The sequence below is a fragment of the Primulina eburnea genome, chromosome 9 (genome assembly GCF_022965805.1).
Source record: "Primulina eburnea isolate SZY01 chromosome 9, ASM2296580v1, whole genome shotgun sequence".
NCBI classification, from domain to species: domain Eukaryota; kingdom Viridiplantae; phylum Streptophyta; class Magnoliopsida; order Lamiales; family Gesneriaceae; genus Primulina; species Primulina eburnea.
The window spans coordinates 2,314,719-2,335,501 of record NC_133109.1 but is presented as its reverse complement, the minus strand read 5'-3'; the positions used below and the strand labels follow the sequence as shown (position 1 = coordinate 2,335,501).

The following is a 20,783-nucleotide window of genomic DNA, read 5'->3' as shown; positions in this document are numbered from 1 at the left end:
GAACATCTGGAACGTGAAATTTACGAATGATCCAATAACTATGTTAAAATTGAGACTTAAACCTAATTCAACCTCACGGCTCTCTGATTTCAGTTTGACAAAAGTTGGTCCTTCGGGTGATCAGACACATGTTTCGACCAGGTTGATGGGCACACATAGATATTGTGCGCCTGAGTACCCAATGACTAGAGCCGCAAAAAGGTTGGAGTATTTGCATGATAAGATGAATCCGCCTATTATATACCGTGATTTGAAGAGCTCAAACATTTTACTTGGGAACGAATATCATCCAAAACGCTCTGATATCATGTTAAGATTGGAACTTGGACCTAACTCAACTCCAAAAGCCAGCTCAAGAGGAGAGGATTGTCCAAGTCTATTATATGCAACTTTCAGAAATTTTATCTAACCAATGTAAGATAACTAACACACCGCCCTTAAACCCAGAAATGAACATCTGGAGCATGAAGTTTACAAATAACTCAACTATAGGCAGAACATGTGGCCTAACTACAAGCAGTCCAACACATAACGATAGAACCTGAACTCTGATACCATGTTAAGATTGAAACTTAGATCTAACTTAACCCCAAAAGCTAGTCAAGAGAGAAGGCCATGTTAAAATTGAAATGTGGATTTAAATTAACCCCAAAAGCTAGCTCAAGAGGGGAGGATTGTCGAAGTCCATATATGCAACTCTCAGGGATTTTATCTAATCGATGTGGAACAACTAACAGAGTTTGTTATGTATGGTTTATCTAACTAATGTGTTTTGCAGGCTATTTGAGAATTTATCTCGTGCTCAAGGAATTATAGCTGGTGCGAGTTCATACGTTGTAAAAAAATATTCGGGTTGAACTTAAATTAAAACAAAAATCGCCACATAATATATACATATATATACACATGTATATATATGTATATGTATATGGACACACATACATACACACCCACTGCTGCCAAAATAGTTATTGTTGTTCTTCTATTTTTATTTTTCTAGTTAGAATTAAAAAAATGGAGTAATCATGAGATTTGAAAATAAATATTTGTTGGAAATTTTAGAGATGATTGGATTTTTCTAGTTACGTAGCTCAAGGAATGAAAGAAAAAAATTATCAAGTTTTTTTTAAATAAAAAGAGCATATATTGACAAAGAGTAGGTCTCATGTGAGACCGTCTCACGGATCTCAATATGTGAGACGGGTCAACCTTGTCCATATTCACAATAAAAAATAATATTCTTAGCATAAAAAGTAATACTTTATCATGGATTATCCAAATAAAAATCCGTCTCACAAAATACGACCCGTGAGACCGTCTCACACAAGTTTTTGCCATTGACAAATAAAGACATACATTAATAACAGTTTATAGATGATCAAAATACTGATTTCAACCAAAATAACTCAACAAAATGAATTAATTTGAAAAAATATTTGATTAATTTGATTTAATAAAGTTGGATTCAATTTTAACCAAAAATGCATCTTTTCTACTATATAAGAAGCGAAGCCAGTCACATAGACTTTTGGATCCTAACTCCGGTTGGCTTGGGCGGCAAGTTTTGTCGGATGACAAGAATCCAGCTGGAATTGAAAGTGACCAAAATAAAAAAAAGGAGCCCACAGTTTAACGTGGTCGACTCATTACTGACACGGTTCACCCGTGGCTTCACGCCAACTATCCCCCTAAAGTCGTAATTCCACGTCTTACCCTTTACAAAGATTTCCTCTGGGGCCCCAAATCTTATTGCACGCTTTTCTTTCCCAATATATAATAATAATAATAATAATATAGTTGAAACACCCTGTGGCTTCGGTTAAGTCGAGGACACTATCTTCACATAATTTAGATGAACAAGATTCACACATATGTGAGTTTAGAAAAAAATTAGTGGACCCCGTGTATGTGTGGCTAAATTTGGACCCTTGATTCTATCATGTAAGTAGTGTCCCTACATGTAGAATGAAATCAACCGATGGGTTCTTTCTTAATAGCATATAATATAATTATAATAATAATAATACACAACATGTGTGTCATAATAATAAAAATAAAATAACTCTTAACAATAATTTCTAGAACGAATTTGTCATACATAGTTTATCTAATATATTTCACCTATCTAATATTAGTGTATATTACTTATCTAATATGGTTCAAGTTATCGCGTTAATCTGAAAGTTTGTCTAATATGTATAAAAAAAATAAAGAGTTAAATAATAATAATAATAAAATGATAGTATAAAAAACTGTCATTTAGTATTAATAATATATAAAATGAGCAAATATTTATATTAGACGGTCTCACATGTTGTATTTTGTGAGACAAATATCTTATTTGGGTCATAAATGAAAAAATATTACTTTTTTATGTTGAGAGTATTACATTTTTATTGTGAATATCAGTAGGGTTGACTCGTCTTACAGATAAAGATTCGTGAGACCGTCTCACAAGAGATATACTCTATAAAATGAAGATACATTTCAATCTTGATAAATTCAAACTTTTTAATTTTCTATAAAATTTTGTTAGTTGATTTTGTTAGTTGGGGTGAAGTTTCTTAAAATGAATTCATGAAAATAAAATATTATTTTAATTTGAAATTTTGATTCGAGATGTACTACAAGTCATCGACTTCACCGACCAATTATTAAGTCAAATATTAATTGGTCAAAACAATATTTACGAAGAAAGTAAATTTACACAAAACTGGCACGTAATTTACATAGCGGTCAAACGAAATCGCGTGCAGTATTGGAACTTTCCAGCGGCGTGCTTTAATTGTCTCCGGTTTTAACTATCCAGTTCCCCGCAGTTTCCTCTCACCTTCGTGCCCACGTGACCACGTCTCCCCCTTCCTCAGTTCCTCCTATTTATACTGCTGCCAAAATGGAATTCCACTTCTTTCCCCTTCCGCTTCGTTTTTCATCACGTGATCTTGCATTTCACCCTGATTCTCAATTTCTACCCATTTTCATCGTTTCCCGTGAAATTCCCTTCTGGGTTTCTGCGCTTTGTTCGAGGAGGAGTTGTTCTTTGGGAAGGTGACGTCATCTCTGCTTTGTGAGCTGGAAATTTGATATTTGAGCTTTGACTGTGTGCGCGATTTTGTGTTTCTTGAAATGCGATTCGTTTTTGTTTGCATTCTTGCATTGCTTTTGGTTTTTATCTGCATTTCCGATTTCTTTATAGCATTTCTTTTCTTGAGCAGGTTGGAAAAATATGATTACAAAATCATGTCTTTCGGGCTTGGTTTATAAATATTTTCTTTTGAATCTTATTGGAAAGGTTTGAACCTCTCGTATGATTTGTGTTCTGAAATTTTTTCCCTTCCCTCTGGTTTAGAAATGCCTCAAGATTCAAATTTTCATCTAATGCATTCCTTAAATCGAAATGTTTGAGAATTATTGCTGCCCATAATTCCTCTTTCGTCTTCCGAAAAAGTTCTGCTTATGTTTGCTGAAAACAATATGGGAGAAAATCTTGGCACTAGTTTCTTCTGGAATAGTTTTTCTCTCTCTTTTATTTAAACCGTGTTTTTGTTTCCTTTTGGTATGGTTTGAAACACTCGATGTGTTTCTCAACATTTTCTTTCAGTATCATGTTTTGAATTTGCCACCTTTTTTGTCCTGCAACTTTAAGTTTGGTTCTTTCCTTTTCTCTAGTTGTGACAAGACAGATTGAATAGGATTCTAATATGTCGGCATTATAGTTGTGTTAGTGTTGTAAGATAAGGTGAATTATTTGATATTTTTCTCCAATTTATACATATGTAGTCTTATTCAGGCATTCAGTTGTCGGCTGGTTCATTGTCGAAATTATTTTGTCATCTTTATATGTTAAGCTGTTACCTAGTGAGCACTACGAAACCGCGATGAAGGGGCCAAAATAATAAATTAGTACATGAAAGTTATTGACCAACTGCTCCACCGATGGACTAATTAATTTGCATCTGTGATCTCTGATGGTGACAACGTTAAAGGGACATCCACCCGATTTTTTTCCTCATAAACTTTCATGAATAACATGGTTTATTGCATTTTTGTTAATTTTGGTGAAGCCGGGTCCATATGTTTAATGATGCCCTTGTTTCTTGGTAGGACCAATAATATGTGGTTGTACACGGTTTTCTTTCCTCTGTATGCTATTGGTTAGGAAAACATAATACAGCTACAAACCACTGTTTGTCAAGTTTTATGAATTAATTATCAGCTCTGTCTACCAGTCTTTGAACTCTGTGAGTGGATCTTCATAGCGTCAGTAGCATTCAAGTGGTCAAATTCTCAGACAATGTTTATTCAAAGTCATTGAATTACTGGATTCTTTCTCTAGTTATTATCCTTCCTTGCATAAAGGAACAAGTTTCTTGACTTGAAAGCCATAAGTTCTTTGGTAACAATATGTGTTAAATCTTTTCATCTTGTTGTCAACTCGTTGTTTATATGATTTTGCTAGTTTCCTGAGATAGATGGGACATCAAAGTTTGATCTGGTGTTCCTTCATTTTTTTGCGTCAGATAGTCTTAGTTTCTGATTCTTAAGGTTTGTTCAAATGTCAATTATCTGCCGCTGATGTGCTAATTTGTCATTTATTTTTTCATTCATGGTTTCCACATGGTCATGGTAGCTCTACAATATTACTGTATTATTATATTACAGTTATTGAATGCATATATTTAAGCACAATGACGGGAAAGAAACATCCATTCAAGTATGTTTTTTGTATCTTTACTTTTAAAATAATTTCTTTTGATCTGGCATGGTACATGTCTCTTTTTTTCCTTCATTTTTTCATGGTTTATTGATTTATATTTTGCTTTTGATTACAAGCTGTTAGTGTCTTGATGCAAACTCATGATGCATAATCACATTTTGTCTGAAAATTCAGTTTTTGAAATTTTGCAGTTCTTTCTGTTCGCTGACAGGAACCTTTGGAACGACTTAGAAGTAATAGAAATGCAAGAGTAAGATTTGACTTACATGTGCTAGATACGTTTAAAATTCATCTATCAATTAATTAACATGCGCTTTGATTATTATTTACCAGGAATCTTCTTCTTGATGGACCGTTTTCCCTCCAGCAGTGATAAATATACTCTGAAAAAGTGGTTCTTTATTGACAAAACTGTTGGTTAAATTGACTTCAATATTTTGCAAATAATCTTATTTGATCTGATTCTACCTGCTAACAAATATTTGGAATTTCATACTTTTGAACCTGAAATCTTTATTCAATGGATCTGAAATCAAATCATACGTCCCCTGTTCTCGCTGATACTGCCCCTATGAGTAACTCTAGATTAGGCATCCACCCAGCTGTACTGCCATACCCAACCAATGGCCCTGCTTTCTCTTCAAATCTATTCCTAACTATCCCGAGGAAAAAGTCGGGAATTCTCGATGATGTCCGGTCAAGCCTATTTGATGCTATGAAATCATCATCTCCAACTCATAATAGGTTAACAAAAGAGTCGAATACAGAGACTACTTTAAGTGACTCTGATCTTGCTTACCGTGACTGGCTGGTAAAATTCCTCGCGCCCTTATGATTTTCCGCTAAAATGCTATCACGATGATGAAAGGAGTGTCGTGTTGTAATCTACTGTTTGGATCTGCAGCTTAAATACCCGTCAGCACTCACTTCATTTGAGCAAATAGCAAACAGTGCAAAAGGAAAGAGAATAGCATTATTCTTGGACTATGACGGGACTTTATCCCCTATAGTGGACAACCCTGATCACGCTTTCATGTCAAATGCGGTACCGTTTTCGTATCCGTCCAGAAGTACAGAATTCTTTACCAATAAAACAGCCTTTGACCCCGTCTCCTTGAGTTGTTTCTGAATCTTGAATGACTTTTTTCCAGATGCGTGCTGCTGTCAGCAATGTGGCCAAGTATTTTCCCACGGCAATTATCAGTGGAAGAAGTCGAGACAAGGTAATAATTGGCTGGTTTTGATTGATTTCTTTTGCACCCTTGTTATAATGTATCAACATTTATGTGAAAAAATCAGTGTTCGAAGTTTTAAATTTCGTGTCTCATTTCATTCATTCAGGTATACGAGTTTGTAGGACTAACTGAACTTAACTATGCCGGAAGTCATGGTATGGATATCATGGGCCCGGTTCGGCCCTTTAGCAGTGATTACAAGAATTGTATTAGGTCTACTGACAAGCAGGTAATGGTTTGAGAAATCCATCTTTCCTGAATTTGTAAACTCAAGCGATTCTGCGCTCATTTATGGACCAATTGTTTACAAGTTTATCTGTGATATAGGGCAAGGAAGTTAATTTATTTCAGCCTGCTAGTGAATTCTTACCTATGATTGAAGAGGTATGCTAGTAACAACTTTGGCATCATTTTCCATTTAATGCATCAGTTCAAGAAAGATGGTTTTTTTTTTATCTGTATTTTGAAATCTCTTTGTTTTGTTGCTAAACCTAGGTTTTTAGATCTCTTGTTGAGATTACTAAAGACATAGTCGGTGCGAAAGTTGAAAACAACAAGTTCTGTGTATCAGTGCACTACCGTAATGTAGATGAGAAGGTATACAATGGGTTTCAAAATTTTAGTCGTTCAATAAAGTGCTTTTTTATCTTATTCTATTGCAACCAATAAAATGTGTTTCTTTTTCTGTGTCGGTTTAACAGAGTTGGACAACAGTTGGTCAATATGTTAACGACGTTCTGAAACAATATCCTCGTTTGCGACTAACACATGGTCGGAAGGTAGTTTTACAAGCCAGCCATATTGTTAATTATCCCGACTCTGTACTTTCCCTATTCCTGAGTGTTTTTTCCCGCTTTCTAGTTTCTTGATGATTCGGATATGATATAGGTTTTAGAAGTCCGACCAGTCCTCGACTGGGACAAGGGTAAAGCAGTTGAATTTCTTCTCGAATCACTCGGTGAGAATCTTTACTATATCCTTAAAACAAGACATTTTATAGTGTTAAAAGGTTTTGTCTCGTGTGAAGCATCTCAAGAAATCAATGCACATAAAACTGCAGGGTTAATGAACTCTGATGAGATTCTGCCAATATACGTTGGAGATGATCGTACCGACGAAGATGCGTTCAAGGTCTGATATATCAAACTCTTGTAAAAGCTTTCTGTAACAACAAAAAAAAACCTCTGAACTAGACTTTTAACAATGTACAGATTTTGAGAGAGGCTAATCGAGGCTATGGTATCATAGTTTCTTCATTGCCTAAGGAGAGCAATGCATTTTACTCTCTCAGGGATCCATCCGAGGTATTACAAGATCTTTTCTTGAATTTCGCGTCAACCTCGACGTTCCTTTTCTCCGCATAGTTTTCTTTAGCACGAAGTTTAAAAGTAAATGTCATGTTTCTTATATGTAAATAATCTCAAGATTGCAATATAAAATGTTTCAGAACTAAGATTTCTCCTTATTTCTTCATCATATGCAGGTCATGGTATTCCTCAAGACCCTGGTGAAATGGAGGAAGCAAAACGTGATATATTGACGTTTGAACACGACGTCGTTCTCGGTGATACGTATACGTAGATGACGGAACAGTTAAATAACAACTTCAAGAGGTTAAGGAGCAGAGGTGCTTATTTCTAAGTACCAAGGATGCCCGTACCCTTTTTCCTCCCTAGTTTGTATTTTGTTCCATATATTTCAAATTTTCGTACCATTGTTGATTTTTAAGGTCCTTCCCAAGGGAAAGCTTCGAGGATTCATATGTTGATTGTTATAATGTAATTAGTCTTTGTCCATTCTTCTTTGGGTTGGTTCCTAGGTACAAACGAATCGAATCGAGCAATAAGAAATATGATATTGTTTTATTAGTTCTAATAATTTTATTTCTTCGTGTGTGATTATAATATCATAATCTCGTGCTGTCTGAATTTGTACAAAATTTATTTCATACTGAAATATTTATCAATTGGAAATGATGATTTTGGTGACGAATATCACAAACTATAACATACATGTGTTTTATATAGGATTCATTGAGTATGACATCTTGTTTCGTTTACAAAACTAAATTTATAAAGAAATATTTTATCTCAAATCTTTTTAACCATACAAAAACATAAACAACATGTTTCCATCGTTATCTGAACAAGATAATTAATGTTGAGTAGTTCTCATGTGAGACCGTCTCACGGATTAAGATCCGTGAGACGGGTCAACTCTACCCATATTCACAATAAAAAATAATATTTTTAGCATAAAAAGTAATACTTTTTCACGGATGGCCCAAATAAGAGATCCGTCTCACAAATATGATCCGTGAGACCGTCTCACACAAGTTTTTGCCATTAATATTTCATAATGATCTTTGTCGAAAATTGCACGAACTTATGACTTATAAGAATCGAACAAATAACATTCGATCTGATATAAATTATAATTATTGGGTTTGAACCTTAATATACAGCATGGACAAATCTAGGAGATATAAATATTGGAAATCAAAACTTAAATAATTCATTTTTCCCAAATAATAAAATAGAAAAAAATAACTGATAAATTATGAATAGTAAATAACAGTATCTATTTATTTATTTGAATTTTAATTATGATTAAGCATGTCTGATAATGATTTGACAAATATTTAGTATTTTTTTACTGTGGTCTATTACAAAAACAAATAAAAAATGTAATTTTGAGATTTTTATGCTTTCATAAATATGAGAATTAATGCATTAAACTTAAATTTATCATATTTATGTATTCTTTTATCTATTTATTGGTTTGAGATAATTACAATTACACTAAAGATAAAAAATATTTTTTTACGCTTAAGTCTGTGTTAATCTCGCTTAAGATTGAAAAGTTTGAAGCTCGACATCCGTGCTTCGGGTGTTTACGTTTTTTAGAACCTTGCTCAAAACTAAAATAATTCATTTTCTCCCAATTAATAAAATAGAAAAAAAAATATAACTGATAAATTATGAATAGTAAATAACATTATTTATTTATTTATTTATTTATCCCATCCGACCTAAAGGAAACAAAAATTAAAAGCCAAAATTTGCCAACCATGCAAATTGCCAAATTGTTTGGATTAAAATAGAAAGAGAGAGTAAAATATAATAATAAATATATATATCTATACTTATTATTTATTAAGGTTGAGCACTTTATAAAAACTGGCAAAGAAGACACTATCTTTTTTTTCCAATTTTATCCTTACAGTTATAGTAATATTATACTTTTGTTTTTTTGTTTTTTTTTATTTCAACACACACTTTTATTTTTATTTCAATCATTCAAATATAAATTTAGTTCCTCCATAATTTGTCAATTTTCACTTTAATCTATCGATAATGATAAAAAATATTGTACACACGTAACGCGTGTGCAGAGTAACTAATATATATATATATATATATATATATATATATATATATATATATATATATATATATATATATATATATATATATCATTGGCGGGGCCCGTGTAAATCGTGTGTTAAGAAGTGGAGCCCACGAACTTGCATGTGATTTCCTTTCAGAAAATCCGAACGTTACACCACCACCACCACTGGCGTGATTACAACCTCATAATTCCCATCAAACTAAAGTGTCTCTTCTAAAGTAGTTATACATACACAATTTTAATAGTAGGTATTTTGTGAGATGGTATTATGAAATTTTATCTGTGAGACGTATCAATAATATCGATACTTTTTAGAATAAAAAATAATATTTTAATGGATGACCCAAATAAGATATCTGTCTCACAATATACAACTCGTGAGACCATCTCACACAAGTTTTTGTTTAATTTTAATATGTGATTATCATTTCAACGATATTCACATGAATATATATATATATATATATATATGTGTGTGTGTATATATATTATTTCCTAATAATATAAGTAGAAATTTAACTAATTTTTATAACTTAACTAAATTAAACCATGACACGTGTATAATAAAAAAAACTTGACCTAAAATAAACTTGCACAAAAAAAAATTTCGATATAACTAGAGGAGATTATATTTTTTATTCTTACAATCAACATTTTTTCAGGTGAGCTTGTCATACAAGACTTGTCCAATGTGATTTATTTGACAAACGTAATTTTCATATTATTATATTAGTTCGAAAGTTTACCCAATATGCATCGAAAGACATCAGTAGTCGGTTTTCTTGTCATAGAAATAACAATAACAATAACAATAAAGCTTATAAATGTTAAACCATGTAAGATAAAATAAATTTGTTCCATTGGTTTTAGGTATGTAGTCTTATTTAGAATAACCCCGCAACATCTGCCGCCTACCGATTGAGTATCGTTCATGGAAACCGGCTATAGCCTGTTTCCCTTTGAGCCAATTTAAAATTCCTATTTCGGACTCTTGTCGTCCACATCTACTAGTTATTGGACCAAATAATGAATTGGTACTTTATATTATTATTTTAAATACATGAAATGCAATCTAGTATTGATTTTGCATGATATAAAGTTTATTTAATTATATATTATTGTTTAGGTATTTTTAAGTTTTATCAAATCTCAAACTATATAAATTTTATTTCTTTACAATAAATATTAATTGCAGTAATATTTTAGGCAAAAACTTGTGTGAGATGGTCTCACGGATTTCTTAGACGTGTCTCTTATTTGGGTCATCTATGAAAAAATATTACTTTTTATGCTAAGAGTATTATTTTTTATTGTGAATATATGATTTACTCATCTCACAGATAAGATTCGTGAGGCTATCTCACAATAGATATATTCATTATTTTAATACGAGAGCGATTGATTAAAGAATATTTTCTTTTAAATACGTGATTTGATGATAAAAGCCAATTTAAAAGAAGAATTTTATGGAGAAGTTAGATACGTTATGATTCATTAATGAATAATTCAAAAATAAATTATAATAAAAGATAATTAATGCAGTGAACACGTTTTTGTTACATAAGTGGCATATTGTTGGAAAACATTATTATTGGAGTCTTAATAATTGTTTTCGCGAGCAAAACAATTGGAATTTGATATTGGAATTGTTGTACGATTTAATATATTTGAGTTGTGTAGTTATATTTAGCTATAATTTTCGGTAAATCTGAAAAAAGTTTGGTCCTACAATTGATATCATAGTTATAGTCACGTGTTCGATTATTATGAATTACAAGAAGTGCGATTATTGAGAAAAATAATTTTAGAGTATAATAATTATATTATTATCTTGAGATAGCGGTGGAGCTAAAGGATGGAATTCTCCATAAATTGTCTAAAATGCAAGCGATTTCTCATATTTAATTTATTTCATTCAAATCTATTATACGAACTACCAGCTAGTAACATAATTATGAATTTATATTATTATATACCTAATTCCTTATATTAATTTTTTTAAAAATTTCAAATGCTATAGATTAAAACAATAATTCCATGTTATCCTTCACTGGTTCGAGGTCGAGTGGCATAGATTTAAAATTTAATATTTAATAACATAAAGAACAGAAATTTTTTTAGACATAGTTTAATAGGAATGATGAAATATTAATTAATTACGCATTTTTTTCTCGACTAATATTTGGTTTAAGTTCTAAAAAAAATTAAACTTATATATCATTATATCATATTGTAGACTTGTAGTTAATCATCATCTCTTCTCACGAACTAAAAAATACTTAATAATGTCATTTTTTTTTATCAAGATTGGAGATTTCTTGACGCAACTTAATTATGTCTACCTATAATAAAGAAAATTTTATGAGATTTTACTTTTTATATATAGATTAGGCATTGAATAAATATAAATTCAAGGAAAAACAATCAAAATGATTATCTAAATTTGCCTAATTTATGTTCTGGTCTTTTAAGTATTTAAATATAGGTTGTGGTCATATAAGTTTTGATTACCTTTTTATTCTTGGTCATTTGTTGCAAAAATAATGAAGTGACAACAAAAAATACAGAAATGATGAAAAGATATCGAGAATTACGGATGTCTGGTACGATGACATCACGTCAATACTCCATTAGACGACTTCTTGAGCAAAATGGCATTAGACATATCTTTCATGTTAGGCGATCTGTCAATACGGTTGCACATGCTCTAGCTTCTTTTGCTATTTTTCTCCCGATCTTTTTGTTTGGAAGAATGGGAGTTTTTCTTATTGGTTAGTAAAACTTGTAAATCCAGACTCTGTCATATCTTAATAAAATTACAAGTTTTCCTCAAAAAAAAAAAGTTTATATGACCAAAACCTATATTTGAAATGATCAAAACATAAAATAGACAAACACAGACGACAACTTTAACAATATCATTCTCTCTCTCTTTTTTTTTTTTTTTTTTTTAGAAAGCAAGTATTATTTGACTGTTTGTTGTCTCTCTGTAAACAAATTTAATGATGGAATTATTTTTATAAGATGAGTAAACCTGGTCTATACCTATAAACCAATGACAATAACACAAAAATACAAACCGTTAAATAAAAAGATTGAATAAAACCAAAAATAAGATTCTCTAAACTTAGATTTTGACTTATTTAAGGGAAAATGCGTCAATTTAGTGAAATCATTTGTATCAAAACTTTCTTCATATCATTAATATAGTGACTAACCATTTTCTTCTTATTCAAATGACACACACAACTCGACGGGCTTAACAAGTAACCGGTAAAGCAAAACGCCCCCATGACAGCCCCACTTTTCTTGAACAAAGGGATTTACGGAATTCAAAGGCACCATTTCACAGCAAAGCACAAGGCCACACAGACACCCAGAGCCTCTACTTACTCTCCCTGCATTTCTTTGCTGTCAAAGTCGAAGCTCACCCTTTGTTATCCTTGTGCCCGTGGCTGCATTTTACTCATTTCTGTGCTTGTTTTCACGTGATAATTAACAGACACTGACCCCACCTTTTTCAAGATTGGAGTTTGGAAACTGCGGCAATTTGTGTTCCGTGATGGGTTCTGTTACTTGGTTGTGTTTGATTTGTGCTGGTTTGGTGGTGCGAGTGTGTTTTGGTGCGGACCCATTCGCTAACTTTGAGTTGGTGCTCTCGTACATCACTGCTTCTCCACTTGGTGTTCCTCAACAGGTGAAATGGTGTTTATTTTTCTGTTTTTGAGTGTAGATTTGGAAATGGGTAACTTTTGTTTGCTCATCTTTTGGGCTTGCCTTGTTTTTTCTGAATGTTTGTGTGAAATGTGAATGGATCAAGAATTGAAAAGTTTGGTTTTGTAGATTCGAGACGAGTTTTGGTACAAATGAAGTTGAGCGCTTTTTTAGATTAGCTTTATCCGATTTTGTATCCCGGAAACCATTTACTCTCGCTGTTGTGTTTAATATTTGTCTGGCCGACGGAGAATTTGGCTTGATAAATGAAAAGTTGGTGGCGGCCCACAAATGTTAAGTTAAGGAGTTCTTATGGTGTTTTGCTCTGAAATATATTTGTAGAGATGAAATTAAGACTTAGCAGATATTGTTGTTTCTAGTTTCATTTGATGATTTTTGGGTTACACTTTTAAGTTCTTGCTTGAAAAGCAAGATAGATTTGGAGATTTTTACTTTGTCCGTTCAATTTCCTTTACTTGAAGCCATATATTGTGTTTAATTAGCTTTGGGTATGTATTTGGTTGTAATTTTGTTCCTCCGGACTCATATTGTCTATTTGTTTCTTCTGAAGTGAGAAAATGATAAATATTTACAGATCAATAGCCTTCTGTGGTAGCGGTTTCCATCTTTATCTTCAATTTTTTTTACATGTGAGGTACGCTTCTGATTCAAGAAGATGAAATTTTTTATGCTGTTAATTTCATTCGCAGGTAATTGCTGTTAATGGGAAGTTCCCAGGTCCTGTTCTTAATGTCACAACCAATTACAACGTTGTGGTAAATGTCAGAAACAAATTGGATGAGAGTCTCCTAATCACATGGTATGTGTGCCACAATGTATGGACCACAATGCTTTATAGATTATAAAGTGAACCAGATTTGAATCTCTAAATTTTGATCCTTCAAGGATCTGATTGCTGTGATTTTGATGATAGGTCGGGAATACAGATGCGGCGTGCTTCATGGCAAGATGGCGTTTTGGGCACTAATTGTCCCATTCCTCCAAAGTGGAATTGGACTTACCAATTTCAAGCCAAGGATCAGATTGGCAGCTTTTTTTACTACCCATCACTTCATCTGCAGAGAGCATCCGGTGGATTTGGTTCATTTATCGTGACAAATCGCGAAATTATTCCTATTCCTTTTTCTGCTCCCGATGGGGATATAATCATCTTTATTGGTGACTGGTATACGCGTAATCACACGGTGTGTATGATATGGTCTGCATGAATTTTATTTTTCGTTTAAGAGTGTAAGGTTTTTAAGAGTGATCATTGCTTGAAATATCAGGCCTTACGGAGAGCACTTGACAAAGGACAAGATTTGGGCATGCCAGATGGAGTTCTTATTAACGGAAAGGGACCTTATAGATACAACACTACCCTTGTCCCTGATGGAATTGATCACGAGACCATTAAAGTGGATCCTGGTTGGTTTCTTAAACAAGTCCTTGGACATCAGTGGCGATTTAATTAATTTTAATTTTGAATCTTGCACTATAATATCTGCCATAATATATTACAAATGACAAGGCTAAATGTTAAGTCTTTTATGAATGTTATTTTGCAACTTATTTTAGAATCTCCTAGACATTAGTGTTATCAATGTTTAGTTTGAGATTCTCTGCGTTCTATCTTGGGAGCTACATTAGTTTTGTTTTGTTTGTTTTTTTAATTTTTATATAATCATCTGCACATTGCAGGAAAAACATATCGACTTCGGGTTCATAATGTTGGAGTCTCTACGTCTTTGAATTTTCGAATTCAGAACCATAATCTGCTTCTGGTTGAAACAGAAGGCTACTACACAACACAGCAGAACTACACTAGCATGGATATCCATGTTGGTCAGTCTTTCAGTTTTTTGGTCAGTATGGATCAAAATGCAAGCAGTGATTATTACATTGTGGCTAGTCCTCGATATGTGAATCAATCACTCTGGCAAAGAGTGACGGGTGTTGCAGTTCTGAGTTATTCCAACTCAAAAGGAAAGGCCTCAGGTCCCCTCCCAGACCCTCCGAATGATGCTTTTGATCCATCATATGCGTTGAACCAGGCCATGTCGATTAGGTGCCCACAATTTTCTCTTCTTTTTTAAGCACATTAAGTTATGTATCTTGTTTGTTTGTGCTCGTAGAGGAATTAAGATTCGTTAAAGGTTGCAACTGGATTAGAAAAAACACATTTATTTCGTATTCATGTTCTAAGGTAACATATGTTTTCTTGGAATTGCTTTAAGCACATGCTAGGAGGCATTAAATCATGTATCTGTCCTAAACAAAAACCCCTTGGGACCCATATATCCTTTGAAGGATATTATACCGGGAGTACTACTCTCGATATAGCCTAAACTAAACCCATGGTGTGCTATACTCTGATAACACTAAAGAAAAGAAAGTTGATTCATTCAAGTTAGTTCAATCTTTTGGAATAAATATTCAAACTTCCTTCTCACGCCAATTTGTGTGAAAAGACTGATGCTACTTCCTAAATGATTTCATATCCCCCATTATGTATTTTATTGTACATTTAATGACCTTGATATCTTGAAATCTGTCTTGGTTTACGTGTCTCTATTTTCTCGTTCATCAGGCAAAATGTAACTGCTAGTGGAGCTCGACCTAATCCACAAGGTTCCTTCCACTATGGTTCAATCAATGTCACTGACTCTTATGTGCTTAAGAGTGTGCCACCACTGATTATTGATGGGAAACTTCGAGCTACATATAACGGGATTTCATTTGCCAATCCCGAAACACCAATACGGCTTGCTGATGAATTCAAGGTGAAGGGTGCCTACAAGCTCGATTTTCCAAGTAAGCCTCGGGACAGAGCACCAAGCCTGGATAGATCTATTATCAATGCTACTTACAAGGGGTTTATCGAGATAGTATTGCAGAACAATGACACTGTTATTCAGACCTTTCACTTGGATGGTTATTCCTTCTTTGTCGTGGGGTAGTGTTCTAATCTGAAGTCTTATGTGTACTTGGAGAATTAATGGATCTTAGGATTTAATTAATGCATGAACATGGATATGCAGGATGGGATTTGGTGAATGGACTGAGAATAATCGAGGTTCATACAACAGATGGGATGCCATATCTCGCTCTACTGTTCAGGTATGCGAAAATAGTTTCCTTTCGATTTTAGTTTTTTGGCTTGCACTCAAGAGCCCCTTGGGCTCCAGTTAGTGTTTGCTTTATTCTTGATTCAACTCCAGTGCAGAATATAATAGCAAATTCTCCCCATACATTTCCATCGGCAGCCAATGGTAGTTTAAACACTGTGAAATCACATGTGGACCCTCAAACTCAAGATTATAATAAACTCAAAAGTATGGAAAACATAATGATCAACATAACCTACAGAGGATGGTCTTTATTTTCATATTTGGATTGTACTATAGGGGGATTTGTGCAAAGTTCACCCAGAAAAGAATGATTGTCACTTTCATATTGGCTATAATTTATGCCTTAGCATCTACATGATTCTGATCGGAAACACCATTCAGCTTTCTACCACATCTGCATTCGTTTATGAACAGGTTTATTCTGGAGGATGGACTGCTGTTTATGTGTCTCTGGACAATGTTGGCGTCTGGAATCTTAGAACTGAGAATCTCGACAGATGGTATCTTGGCCAAGAAACATACATGAGAATCACCAATCCCGAAGATACCAGTAACAAGACAGAACTACCCTTGCCAGACAATGCTCTCTTTTGCGGTGCTCTCAGCAAATTGCAAAAGTATGGAACGGTTAAATTCGAATTAGCCTTAGATCATGGAATCCCCTTAAATCTTTGACACTTAAAGATTTACTGTTCACTTGCAGGCCTCAGAAAGGTTCTGCAGAATCAAAACTTCACTCCTCCACCAAGCTCTATATTTTTCTGCTCGTGGCGTTTTCAACGTTGATTTCTGTTCTGGCTTGAGAATTCTTTTTCCAGTTGGTATCTGTTGTGTTTTAGGATGTCTGAATTGAGCTGGCCCGGTTTACCGAATTTTTTTACGACTTTTCGAGTATTTCGAAACAACCTTCTGTGGTTAGGATTTAGCAGGGGCAAGGGTCGAGGTTAAACATCTTATTGGGATTTGGGATCATGTTTTCAGTGCTGAGTTAGGTTAATTGTGTATTGTTTCATTGTTGGTGGGACTGTATCATTCTTTAGTTATCAAGAACAGTACTTTGCTGATACATTTCATCCATATTTGTTGATTTATTATTTTCTTGGTGACCTCTCCGTTTTATGGTGTTTCATATTTCAAGTTGAATAAGGTATATTTTTGGCATTTGAGTCTGTTTGTTGCATAATGAACTTTACCAAATAACTTTCTAATTTGTTATTATTATTATTTGAGTCGGACCTTTAGCATAGAGTAATTTCATATCTTATTGTAACATGGTTTTGCGAAAATCTCGAAAATATTTTCAAAACATTTGAAAATAAATAGAATAATTACTTTGCTTTGTTTTTTTTATTCTTTATAAATTTCTATTTAGTTTATTTAACATTCTCTTATAAAGTTTAATTTTTTTTTATGGAACGTTAGAAATATTTGTGTTATTATATTACATTTTATACCCAAAAAATGCTTAAAATTTAAAAATAATGCAAACCCCAATTACCCAATGGAAAAGGTTGAGGTACATCGCTCTTGATTGTGATTTTATAAAGATAAAAATTTGTATGAGACGGTCTCATTGATCTTAATTTGTGAGACACATATTTTATTTAGGTCATCCACGAAAAAAATATTATTTTTTGTGCTAAAAATATTATTTTTTATTGTGAATATCGATAAGATTGACCCGTTTCACAAATCAAAATTCGTGAGATCGTCTTACAAAATACTCTTTTATAAGTTGATATGGTAACAAATGGAGGATTTGTGTACTTGGTTTGTTAAGTAATTAATGTTATGTGATAACTTGATCTTGCGATAACAAATTTGACAAATTTCAATGTTTTAATGTAGAATAAATATTCTACAAATTTCATATTATCTAAATCGATGTTTTCATATCGTAACGATCTACTTTAAAAATAATTTTAATCGATCAAACCGAAAAGCAGTTATATTATATAAAATAATAATATAATATAGTAAATAATATATTTTAAATTTTAAATATATTATGGACGTTGTTTTAGTCCATGACACTATTTAAAAAAACTTATTTTTTTTTAAAATTAGTATTTTTATATTTTAATTATTTCAAAATCAAAATTATATTTTTTACATTAAAATATGTGATTAATAATCCAATTTAAAGTTACAATTTTATTTTTGGTTACAAATATATATTGTGAGGGTAAAACGAAGTCTCTCTTATTACTTTTTCTTTTATAATTTTTTCAACTGTTTTTTAAAAAATGTTAATAATAACGTAATTTTTTTGTTACAAATATGTGATTCCGAATAAATAAGAAAAAACGAGAGTAAATTCAATTTTTTCAATATTATAGTTCTTTTTAAAAAAGTATTTTCTAATTCAACAACTCAATTTTACTGAAGTATTCTAGCTACAGAATACTCACGCTGAATTCCACGTTCATATATTTATGCATCAAAAGTTTTGTCAGTGAATTTAGTATTGCGATCACCACCGATCTTGATTACTGAAACTGATTTTCATTTTGAACGCGTCTAAGAAATCTAATCAGTTGGACATAAATATGATCTTTATCATTTAGAAATATAATCCAAGTAAATCTGAAAAATTCATCGGAAATAATAAAAATATATTTCATTCTTCCTAAGCTCATTATATGTGTATGTCCAAATAAATCCATATGCAATAATTTTCATAATTTACTTATCAGTTTCTATCTTTATTTTGAAAAACTACATTTGATCTGTTTATCTAACCGACAAGCAGAACATATATGATTCTTAACAAATTCTATATCAAGCAATCCATCAAATAAGTTCAATTTACACAAATTATTAATCGATCTAAAATTAAGACGATTTATCCTCTTATTCTATAACCACTATTTATCATTATTAACTGCTGCAAAACATGTCGGTGAGACTAAATGATTATATTCCAATCGATTTATATGTTGGAATTTTGATGCTTAATGAATGAAAATTAAGCAAGTAAATCAATGTGTTTGATTTGGAAAAATTCGAACGAAGCTTAATGAACGAATATTGTAATGCCCGGAAATTTAATCCTAGTAATCTATAATTATTGATATATAATTTGATATGATTATGAAAGTATTAATCGGGACACGAAAATAAGACTACATGTGAAATTCGAGAAAGTTGGGCAGAGAGTGTGGCGCCCGAGCGGTGGTTTTGACCGCCCGAGCGCCAATGTTCAACAGGAAAAATGTTCGGGCAGAAGATGCGGCGCCCGGGCGGTAGTTTTTGACCGCCCGAGCGCCAAGATGCAACACGCCGAGTGCTTGGACAGAGGATGCCGCGCTCGAGCGGTAGTGTACCACCGCCCGAGCGCGAGCCATGCAAAAGGAAAATGCTCGGCAGCGTGCGCACGGACGCGTCCCTTCGAAATTTTTCTGACATTTTTTCATTCTTTGGCATTGTTTGATGCTTGTGATCAGTTACAAGTGCCAAGGGACACCCCTATGATTGAAAGATCATCTATCTTACATGGAAAACATTAAATGCATGATTATTTGAAAATCAAAACCATTTTTTTTTATCATAACATCATAAGCATATTCTCCTTCTTCCTTTCTTCAACAAGAGAGAGTTCATCCATTTCTTTGTGAAAGAACTTGAATATTTGAGTGCTCATTATTCAAGTGTTGTAGTTGTATCTTGGGAGAAGATTGCCACAAACTCTAGCACATTGTGAGGGCAAATTCTTCTTAAGGAAAAAGTGTTCAACACTTGCCTCTACAAAGTTATTTCCATTGTTTTCTTCTTGTTTTTCCCTCATATTTGAATACCCAAACAACAAGCTTAAGAAGAATTTCGGATTTTTGATTATTTGCAAGAAGAATCTCAATGGCATCATTATCTACAACACCACATCCAACTATTGCACAAGGAGAAAAACCAGAAAAATTTTCTGGTGCGGATTTCAATAGATGGCAACAAAAGATGCTTTTCTATCTCACAACCTTGAGTTTGTCAAGGTTCTTGAAGGAGGATCCTCCCACCGTTGCTGAAAACGAGACAGACACCAACATGAGGGCCGCTTTGGATGCATGGAACCAAAGTGACTTCTTGTGCAAGAACTACATCCTAAATGGACTTGACAATGCATTATACAATGTGTATTGTCAATTCAAGACCGCCAAAGAACTATGGGATATGCTTGATAAGAAATACAGAGCGGAGGATGCGGGCTTGAAGAAGTTCATTGTTGGTAGATTTCTAGACTTCAAGATGATAGACTCAAAATCTGTGATGAGTCAAGTGCAAGAACTACAACTTATCTTGCACGAGATTCATGCGGAAGGAATGAGTCTAAGTGAGTCTTTCCAAGTTGCTACGTTGATCGAGAAACTCCCTCCGTTGTGGAAGGATTTCAAGAATTACTTGAAGCACAAAAGAAAGGACATGGGATTGGAGGATCTCATTGTGAGATTGAGGATAGAAGAGGACAACAAGAGCACCGAGGCCAAGGCAAGTAAGATGTCACCAAGGGTGAACATTGTTGAATCAAATTCTCAAGGGAAGAAAAGGAAGTTTGAAAAGCAACCACAACAAGGCCAACAACCA

The 20,783-nt window shown here is 33.1% G+C and overlaps 2 protein-coding genes across 5 annotated transcripts; both read left to right on the top strand.

The window, feature by feature from the left end:
• Window positions 1-2,889: 2,889 nt before the first annotated feature.
• LOC140841092 (probable trehalose-phosphate phosphatase F) lies at window positions 2,890-7,817 on the top strand. Of its 4 annotated transcripts, none has more exons than XM_073208283.1 (13): window positions 2,890-3,048; window positions 4,909-4,967; window positions 5,051-5,528; window positions 5,622-5,762; window positions 5,869-5,940; window positions 6,059-6,181; window positions 6,280-6,336; window positions 6,448-6,549; window positions 6,654-6,731; window positions 6,841-6,910; window positions 7,013-7,083; window positions 7,164-7,256; window positions 7,436-7,817. In XM_073208283.1, the coding sequence occupies exons 3-13, from the start codon at window positions 5,238-5,240 to the stop codon at window positions 7,490-7,492; spliced, it is 1,155 nt and encodes a 384-aa protein (XP_073064384.1). In that variant the 5' UTR covers window positions 2,890-3,048; window positions 4,909-4,967; window positions 5,051-5,237; the 3' UTR covers window positions 7,493-7,817. The 4 variants fall into 4 exon arrangements, with proteins under 4 accessions (XP_073064384.1, XP_073064386.1, XP_073064385.1 ...); XM_073208285.1 differs by lacking the exon at window positions 2,890-3,048 and adding an exon at window positions 4,130-4,241; XM_073208284.1 differs by lacking the exon at window positions 2,890-3,048 and adding an exon at window positions 4,248-4,396.
• Window positions 7,818-12,662: 4,845 nt separating this feature from the next.
• On the top strand, window positions 12,663-17,309 carry LOC140841091 (monocopper oxidase-like protein SKU5). The gene is made up of 9 exons (XM_073208282.1): window positions 12,663-13,060; window positions 13,788-13,897; window positions 14,012-14,282; window positions 14,367-14,505; window positions 14,779-15,145; window positions 15,668-16,033; window positions 16,119-16,197; window positions 16,623-16,825; window positions 16,912-17,309. Exons 1-9 carry the CDS (start codon window positions 12,926-12,928, stop codon window positions 17,009-17,011), a joined length of 1,770 nt encoding a protein of 589 aa, XP_073064383.1. The 5' UTR covers window positions 12,663-12,925; the 3' UTR covers window positions 17,012-17,309.
• The last annotated feature ends 3,474 nt before the right edge of the window (window positions 17,310-20,783 follow it).